This window comes from Hyla sarda, chromosome 5, assembly GCF_029499605.1.
Source record: "Hyla sarda isolate aHylSar1 chromosome 5, aHylSar1.hap1, whole genome shotgun sequence".
Lineage (NCBI taxonomy): Eukaryota > Metazoa > Chordata > Amphibia > Anura > Hylidae > Hyla > Hyla sarda.
Genome location: NC_079193.1, coordinates 54,587,332 through 54,597,331, shown reverse-complemented (window position 1 = coordinate 54,597,331; position 10,000 = coordinate 54,587,332). Strand labels below are relative to the sequence as shown.

The 10,000-nt window shown below is 44.2% G+C and overlaps 1 protein-coding gene across 4 annotated transcripts in view; it reads left to right on the top strand.

Annotated features, from left to right (window-relative positions):
- WDR37 (WD repeat domain 37) overlaps nt 1–10,000 on the top strand; it is a 219,303-nt gene that overhangs the window by 188,914 nt on the left and 20,389 nt on the right. For all 4 annotated transcript variants that reach the window (XM_056519509.1, XM_056519510.1, XM_056519511.1 and 1 more), the window contains one exon: nt 7,502–7,636. In XM_056519509.1, coding sequence (XP_056375484.1) covers nt 7,502–7,636 — 135 coding nt within the window. The remainder of the gene's footprint in view (nt 1–7,501; nt 7,637–10,000) is intronic.

The following is a 10,000-nucleotide window of genomic DNA, read 5'->3' as shown; positions in this document are numbered from 1 at the left end:
TTGCCACTGGTCCCTGTGCAATGGCAGCAACTTGAAGGCGTCAGTGATATCCGCCTTCGCCATCCAAGTCCCTGGGCCGAGCGCCAAGATGACCTGAATAGCCTGGTCTATGGAAGAATAATGCATGCTAAACTCCTCGGATGGAATGAGAGAGTTGATACTGGGAATAAGTGACCCATGAGGAGCCGACAAGTCAAATATCAGTCTCTTTCCCATTGAACTTGCCTGTTACCACCCCTACCGGACTGACCCTCCAAGACCTGAATGGAGAAACTAACAAGGGGCCAATCATATAACCTTTCATTAGCTCAGCATTTATTAATTCAGTGACAACAGCGGGATCGTTTACGGCAGACAGCAGAATGTCGCATTCAAATGTGGCCTGCGGCAGTATGACCATGCCGGCGTGGAAGCCTCTATCAAAACTATTGATCAACCATTGGACCCAATCTGGGTCCGGGTGATCCGCGAGCAGAGCGGCCAGGACTGGGGTACGTACCCCGCCTAGTCATGCTGGCCCTTTCTGCCTACATGCAGAGCCCGGATGTGCCCTGAAGCAGTAGAAGCAGACGTGTAATAACCTGCAATTGCTGAAGTTGCACGAAGACATGTTATAGTTGTTATAAATTTGTGAGTCTCCGAGATAGTGTACTGGACGGCCCAATTTATCTACGGAAGGTGCGGACCTGCTGAAACTGTCCGTGGAAGTGGACGGTCTGGTGGCGCCCTGCTCGCCCTGTTGAGCCAGCCCTACACACCACGCCGTAGTATGCGTGATTGATTGACAGGCGGCACGTGCGGGGAATTTGAGATTTGCGAAGTTGCTGCGGAACATCTGTGAATCTTCGATGCTCCAGTCCGTGAGGTACCCATCTTGGCTGAAGGCCGTCGCTGCCATGGCTGAGAAACTTCTATGATAATCGTAGAAATGGGTACCATCGTATTTGTATGCGTATTCAGTAACCCTCAGCAAATACAGGTTGAGCTCCTCTCTGCGCTCCGGCCTGGCTGAGCATATCACCTCCCTGCATTTGCTGAAGGCAATCACAAACTCGTGGATGTTTAGCTTCCGTTTCAGCCTGGTGTCCTTACTCTTAAGGACAACAGATAAGTCAGCGCATGCTACTGTTCTAGTGTCCTCAACGTCGAATGCAGATAGCAACAGGGCCGCCAAATTGATGTCCTTCCCTTACAGTATGTCCTCAGAGAAACCAGCCTGCCCAACATGGAAGTCATCATTGCATGCAGTTCCGAGAGGGTGGACTGGCCCGAGGTCCCCTCCTGACTGTCGCCAGCCCACTGATCCGCCATGAGGAGTTTGTATAACTCTGCTTTCGGGCGGTTGCTGGAAATGGAATTGCCCTCTTGCGCAACTCCTCCATCAACTTGGGGATCGTCCAAGCCCTGTAAGCTGCAGAGGAGGGCGTCCCTCGCACGGAGCTTCTAGCTGGTGTATCAGGGATGGACGTCGGGTCCTCTATGTCTGACACGTGAGACATGACCTGTCCGGGCCGTAGCGGGTGCCGGGGAAAACGGTAATCGTGAGTCACCAGATATGAGAAACGTGTACCCCTCTTGCTGAGTACTGACTGACCTTACCACCACTGTAACACAACAGTAAGACGTCTGAAACGAACAGCAATCGACTGTAACCCTGCAAACAACCGAATACATACTTAATGTTAGCTTACAGCTGCAGACTGCCTGTGCAATGTGGCCGAACCCAAGAGTGCTGACCGTAGTGCCAGTGCGACCCAGAGTACCACCTGAATAGTTTGAAACGAGGCCTGACCGTGTGTCTGACCGAGAACGTGTGCATGACGCGTATAGTCATGAATAATTAAACCGTGAACACCTCCTGACTGCGAGTCAAGATTACAGTGTGCACCGTTTCTAACTAACTAGCGATGGCTCTGAAGACGTGTCAGCAACCACCGCAGGCGAGTGGTCACCCTTGAAGAAGAGTCAAGATCGCAGTGACCACTACCTGTGTAAACGAAATGCTCTGTATGCGTGACAGTAGCAATGACGCCTTGAACCCTATCTGACATGTCGAGTCAGATATACAGTGATTCAGGGCCTATGTGTAACAGCAGTAGTGCGTAACATTAACTAATGTAACAGGAGTATCAAGCATTTGACTGAAATGACGTGAACTAGCGTCTGCTAGCGAAAGTGATGACCACCGTGAAACGTGAATAAATAACATGAACAAACGCCGTACGGTTGGTACTGACCGTAGCCAAGTTTGCAATGACCAGGAACATAACGACCACCTAACTGTATACAGCCCACCTAATCTGCAAGAGAAACTAACAGTGTACTAACCATATGGTTTACGCGCCACCTACCACCTCTGATCCATACATGCTGGCACCCCCTAACCCCCCCCCCCCTATGCCTGAAACTACCCCAACCCCACTAATTACTTGCCTACCCCAAGCCTCTGCCCCGGTACCCCGATATGCATGACCACCCCCCCCCCTAAACCGAAGCCACCGTAACATGGATTATAGTATTATTGACTTACAAGCTGCCCCTTGTTTGCGACAGTGCATGTGTCAGGACTGTGGCCTGACACCGGTGCACCATGAGACAGCCCCTTATTACTGCATGGTACCAATACACTCTGTAAGCCTAACACATTTCCTCACACACATTTTTATTTTATTATTTTTTTCAGCGCCACCTGCTGGCCATCCGTGGAGCTATACCGCCGGCTCACTGGCATACTGTGACTCCGCCCGTTCAGAGCCCCGTGTTACACGTGAGACGCCAGCACAGGGAGACCCACGTGGGTCGCGTCTCCCCGCGCCTGCCATGCCGCCAGCTGCCGCTGGATCCAGAGGCCGTGTTCACTGCGGCCAGCCCGGGCACGCGCTGTACCGACGGACCGCCGCCTACATAACACGCTGGGTGCCGGAGCCTGCCCGCCAAACGAGGGGAGCAATAGCAACAGACCAGGGCCCCAGTAAAAGAAACCTGCCGGTCACCCGGCACTTACCTGCACCACCACACACCTGACCCAGCGTACGCAACGAAAGAACCCCCGCAATTTCGCCAACCCAGCATACGCCCAGAGGGAGGGGCCGATGGATGTTAAATAGCCAAAGCCCCTCCCACAAATTCAGCCTGATAGGCTTCCCACATAATATATATATTTTTTTTTTTGACTACTGAATGCTGTAGGATTTTGTATATAAAGTAATAGTTGTAGAGCCATACTACTCCATAGTCCACTCACAGCATATAAGCATTTTTGTGTTCTGGTTCTATAATATTGCATGTGATGCTAAGCGATGCTGGGGTAGTCACAGGAGTGTGGATGCAGCCTCCCGGGGCGGCACATCTACAGTATATGCTGATGAATGGCGGCATTCCATCTCATCCCGCAGATGTTGATTGCATTGAGATCATCTCCAGCTAATTTACAAGATGGGACACATTGGGGCAGATATGGATCAGCACCCAGTGAAGTATTTTCGGCACAGTCTTAAGGCCACCAGCCAACACTTTCTGGCTTCATCTGGGAAAGAGCATTTATAGATTTTAGGAGAAATTAAGGAAAGCTTTGCTCTTAGGGTAATATTGACAAGTAACCAATGCAATACCCCGAATTTCAGGAGCAATAACTCCTTTTGATGCTTTCACATTTGAGATCATTTATTAGCGTCTAACTACTGCATTTTTTTTAGTTTTTTTTGTTTCTTCACTGTAATGTAAATTCACAGTAAATAAATCTAGTGTATAATGTTTTAGATGGATTGCAGCCCTATTATATCTATAAATCCCCTTACACCAAGCTATGGAGTTGCTGGCAGCGTTAAAAATGTATCCTTCCACTGCATTATCATTGGAGTTGCGCTTTAAATTGTATCCAGAGCAAGATTGGGGGCAGGGGGCATCCTACCTTCCATAGACATGTTCCTTCCACAAACCTGTTCTTACAGCAGTGTTTCCCAACCTGGGTGCCTCCAGCTTATGCAAAACTACAACTCCCAGAAAGCCTTTGCCCATCCACGCATGCTGGGAGTCATAGTTTTGCAACAGCTGGAGGCACCATGGTTAGGAAACACTGTCTTATAGTCTGTCAGGAGAAAAGGCGGGGGGAGATGGGAAAATATAGATTTATTTAATTACTTTATTTGTGTATTTAGTTATTTTATGTACTGTTTATTTTTTTTATTAATTAAACTAATTGAAGTACATGTAACCTAAGAATATCAATATATTGGAGGGTATTATTTTAATTCTTTCAATTTTTTTGTTTCCTTTTTTCAGAATTATAATTGCTTTAAGCAGGGTTTTCCAACCAGGGTGCCTCCAGCTGTTGTAAAACTACAACTCCCAGCATGCCTAAGGCTGTCCAGGCATGCTTGGAGTTGTAGTTTTGTAACAGCTGGAGGCACCCTGGTTGGGAAGCACTGGCTTTAAGGATTGCAAAGAACGTCACATAAAAAAATTAAGCCAAATAGATTTTTTTCAGTTTTCATTTTCTTTTATCATTTCACTCCTGTCATTGGCTCCCATATTCCAATGTAAAAGCAAGTGACATATTCATCAGCATTTTAGTCCATGGAAACCTTGCTACGGTAGCAGTAAAGAAAGATAAGATAATTTTTTTTTTACCACTCGGCCAGACAAATCCTTTTAATGTATACACTGATAGGGTTAAAGGGAGACCAGGAGCCTTTAGGTGTCATATCATTTCACGTGGATGTTGCTGCACTCCGAAATTACATTAAGCAACTTTGTCTCATTAATGCAGTATGGTCAGGTCCTAATTACAACCTAATTTCATGTCAATTTAAATTAAGAGGGCCTGCGTAAATTGGGCCTTTGTGACCTGGATAGCGCTAATCTCTAATCAGCAGACTGAATGGAACATGAAATCAAATTCCCGCAGTCCCAGGGAAATGACAGAAACAACTGACATTTTAAATTAAAATTACAAAATTCGCAGAAATAGATGTGCATGACCCCTGCTAAGGCATGTGTCAGGAAATCAAATGCACTGGAAGGATAAGCTGACAAACCTGAATTAATGGGATGATTTTCGTACAGAAAAATGTGCTGTTTTCTTTTTTTTTTTCTTTTCCTCTAACCGTTCTAAGTAGGCTAAATTTCATCTTAAACCATATGCACATCCCTGTTTGGAGAGGTGTTTAATCTGCAAGTTATATAACTCAAACCAGTACTTTTCCATAACCTTGTCCCCAGAAGCCCCCAGAATGCAAGTCTAAGATTCTTAGTGCGTCTATTACAAATTGTCAGCAACGGTGTATAGAATATCCTGTGTTAAATAATAGAGAAGTCCAATATGCATAGCCTTTTGCCATAAACGTAGCATGAAAAAATGTTATGGTATTTAGTCAGTCCAGTAGTAAAGAATTTGTATATCTAAACACTTTCTAACTCTAAAATGTATTAAAGGGCTTGTCTCACAATGAGAAAACAAATGCTTGGGTGTGTAGAGAGAGGTATTAGCAGTATCAAGAGGAAGGTGTTCAAGGGTGTATAGAGATAGGTATTAGCAGTAGACAGGAAAGTGCTCATGAGTGTATTGAAGGAGATATGAGCAGTAGAGTAAGGTGCTCATAGGTGTATAGGGAGAGGGATTAGCAGTAGAGGTTAGTGCTCATGGGTGTATAGGCAGAGGTATTAGCAGTAGAGAGGGAAGAGCTCATGGGTGTATAGGAAAAGGTATTAGCGATAGAGAGGGAAGTGCTCACAGGAGTATAGGGAGAGGTATAAGCAGTAGAGAGGGTAGTGTTCATGGCTCTATAGGGAGAGGTATTAGCAGTAGAGAGGGAAGTGCTCATGCTGCTGTACAGAGCACTGGTGAGACCTGAAGTACTGAAGATCATATCTCCAAAAGGATATAGATACTTTGGAGAGAGTTCAGAAAATATACTAAACTAGTAAATGGATTGCAGGATAAAATTTACCAGGAAAGGTTAAAGGACCTTAAAGGAAATGTGTCACCTGCACTAACCTGCACGGTACCGACAGGTAGTGCAGGTGACACTGATGACAACGGTACTGACCTCATCCCTTTCCGTGCAGGGGATCTCTGGTAATCTTCTCCGATATCTTCAGCACTGGGCTCTGCTTGGGGCATTGGCTGAGCTTAGTGACGTCACCGCTGCTGTTCTCTATTAGCGGGACCCAGCAGAGAGCAGCAGCGGGGACATCACTAAGCTCCGCCCATGCCCCAAGCTGGGCCCAGAGCTGAAGCTAACGGAGAAGATTACCAGAGATCCCCTGCATGGAACGGGATGAGGTCAGTACCGTTGTCATCAGTGTGACACTGGTGACAGATTTCCTTTTAACATGTATAGAACAAAGACAAGACAGAGGGATATGATAAAAATGTTGAGATATATATGGGAATCAACACAGTAAAGAATAAGGAGGATATTTAAAAGAAGAGAAACTATCACAAGAGGGCATAGTTTTATATTAGATGGGAAAAGTTTTCTGCAGTAATATCAGGAAGTATTACTTTACTGAGAGAGTAGTGGATGCATGGAATAGCCTTCCTGCAGAAGTGGAAGCTGCAAATACAGTGAAGGAGTTTATCTTATATGAAGTATAGCCTTGTGTCTATCCAATACATGCTTAGAGATAGGTATAAGGCTATCCTTCATATAAGATAGGGCCAACAACTCTGTGTTTCTATGTAACAGAGACCTGCTTAGTAAGAACAGCTCCTGGTGTGGTGATGCTGACGACTCCATAAGTTATCCAGTCATTTGAATGGCCGCCATATTTGTGTGGCACGACACACTCCCCCTTACAATGACAGCTAATCACTGGGGATTAGAGAAGCCTAACATTGGGTGATAAGATGTTTGCTGTGGATTAGAGAAGGCAGATACGTGGTGATCAACTCATTACTAGGAATTAGAGAAGAAAGGCATGCGTCAATAACTGGGAACCAGAGCAGTCAGAGATACAGTGATTTCGCTGGTTGCTGGTGATTAGAGAAGCCTGACCGATGTGGATATACTCTGGCCATTTGCAGGTTTGATGACCCGAAGTGACAACTGACAGTCGCTTCGTCAGACCTGCCTGCAGTTGTGGCAGGATATACGACCATACTAGGGATATAAAAATGTGTCCATATTATTATCTTATCCGCATTGCTGGGTTCCCATGATCAGACATCTTATCCCCTATCCTTTTGGATAGGGGATGAGATGTCTAGGGACAGAGTATCCCTTTAAAGAAGCCAGACTTGGTGTGATCAGCTGATGGCTGGGTATTAGGGATGCCAGACACCCAGTGATGGGATGATCCCTGTGCCAGCTTCCTTTAAAAAGTCTGCCTTACATATAATGGTTACAGCTAGAAGTTGTAGATCTTGCTGTGTTCATATTAGTGTCTGTATTACTTTATTTATGTTAATGTTGTTTTTCAGTGAATATTTTGTGTAAGGTGTGTAGGCACACAGTCATTGGCGCTAAAGTTTAATTAACAATGTATATTTCTCTTTTAGTACTGTGACCTCTGCTGTGTTTACGGTGGGGGACAATGTTGTGTCGGGAAGTGATGACCGTACTGTGAAAGTCTGGGATTTGAAGAATATGAGATCACCCATTGCCACCATACGAACAGATTCTGCTGTAAACAGGTATGACGTCAATTTGGACATTTACCTTAAAGCGCACTTTTCAATGAAAAGAAACTTTTCACATGTCGATAAAAAGATCGAGCAGGGAGAAAAGCGGGCAGCTGGATGACTGCCCTATAGATACCTAAATGAGAACCACAGACCTTCCTTATGTGGTCGTCTAGGAAGAGAACGCACTAGGTGCATACTTCCATACTCACAGAGGTGCAAAATACTGATAACAGCCTCTACAAGCGATTGACCACAAATAAGGCTTCTGAAGGAGGGCAGTATATATATGTAGTGCACTATTATGCCTTCAGCCTATTTGACAGGCCCCTACTTACCTGAAAAAGGCCATACTTTCTAATACAAGGGCAGGTAAGAAACAAGTTTTCTGTAGCTTTGTGTGTTTTATTTTTTATTTTTAATAAATATATATATAATATGTATATGTAGACTAAAACAATGGCACAGAACTCTTAAAAGTAGTGAAAAACTATAGGACCATTTTCAAGCTTAGTGACAAATGTAAAGTAGGGGGTACACATCAGTGCTAACAAAGTGCTTTTATTCATTAATTAATTAATTATACATACATAGTGTAATAATACAAAAATACTGAAAAAGTATTGTGCATAAAAATCCATACATAAAGTGCACATATTGATATTCCATACATAAAGGAAAGTGCCAAGTGCATAATGTTCAAAACCAGCTTGAAAATACATATCAACAATTAATAGGTGCAAATTTCACAAGTATACTGCACCTGTATATGTATAGTTAATAACGTGACTGAACATACCAGAGGAGGCACGGGTCCGCTCTGTATAATGCTGTCATAGCGCCCATGGCCTGGGACACCTAACACTGTGCCTGTATCACTAGCAAGAGTCAGGAAGCAGGGTCTGATCAACTGACCTGAGTCATGTGACCCATATTCATCACCTGACTGACAGCCAGGGAACGTGTCAAACTAACTTTGTCAGTATTTTTGTATTATTACACAATGTATGTATAATGAATTAATTGATGATTATAAGCACTTTATTGTTTGCACTGATGTGTTTTGGGTGTAAATAACTCCTACTTTGTATTTGTCACTAAGCTTGAAAATGTAGTAGGACTGAAACGTTGCTGCTGTGAGGTGAGCCAATAAATCTGCAACTTATTTTTTTTTCACTACTTTTGAGAGTGCTGTGCCATTGTTTTCTTCTACTATTAATGGGACCTTAATCAAGTCCAGGGCGCTGGCACCCCCAAAATTTTTCAAGAAAATTTAAGTATTTCTCACAGAAAAGGATTGCAATAACACGTTTTGCTATACACATGTTTATTCCCTTTGTGTGTATTGGAACTAAACCAAAAAAGGAGAGGAAAAAATAAAATTGGACATAATGTCACACCAAACTCCAAAAATGGGCTGGACAAAATTATTGGTACCTTACCTTAATATTTGGTTGCACACCCTTTGGAAAAAATTTACTGAAATCAGTTGCTTCCTATAACCATCAATATGCTTCTTACACCTCTCAGCCGCAATGTTGGACCACTCTTCCTTGGCAAACTGCTCCAGGTCTCTCTTATTGGAAGGCGCCTTTTCCCAACATCAATTTTAAGATTTTTCCACAGGTGTTCAATGGGATTTAGATCTGGACTCATTGCTGCCACTTCAGAACTCTCCAGCGCTTTGTTGCCATCCATTTCTCGGTGCTTTTTGATGTATGTTTGGGGTCATTGTTCTGCTGGAAGACCCAAGATCTCGGACGCAAACCCAGCTTTCTGACACTGGGCTGTACAATGCGACCCAAAATCCATTGGTAATCCTCAGATTTCATGATGCATTGCACACATTCAAGGCACCCAGTGCCAGAGGAAGTAAAACAACCCAAAAACATAATTGAACCTCCACCATATTTCACTGTAGGTACTGTGTTCTTTTCTTTGTAGGCCTTATTCAGTTTTTGGTAAACAGTAGAATGATGTGCATTGCCCAAAAGCTCTATTTTGGTCTCATCTGTCCACAAGACATTTTCCCAGAAGGATTTTGGCTTACTCAAGTTAATTTTGGCAAAATGTAGTCTTGCTTGCTTTTTTATGTCTCTGTGTCAGCAGTGGGGTCCTCCTGGGTCTCCTGCCCCATAGCGTTTCATTCATTTAAATGTTGACGGATAGTTTACACTTACACTTACACTGATGCTCCCTGAGCCTGCAGGACAGCTTGAATATCTTTGGAACTTGTTTGGGGCTGCTTATCCAGCATCCAGACTATCCTGCGTTGACACCTTTCATCAATTTTTCTCTTCCGTCCACGCCCAGGGAGGTTAGCTACAGTGCCGTGGGTTGCAAACTTCTTGATAATGTTGCTCGCTGTGGACAAAG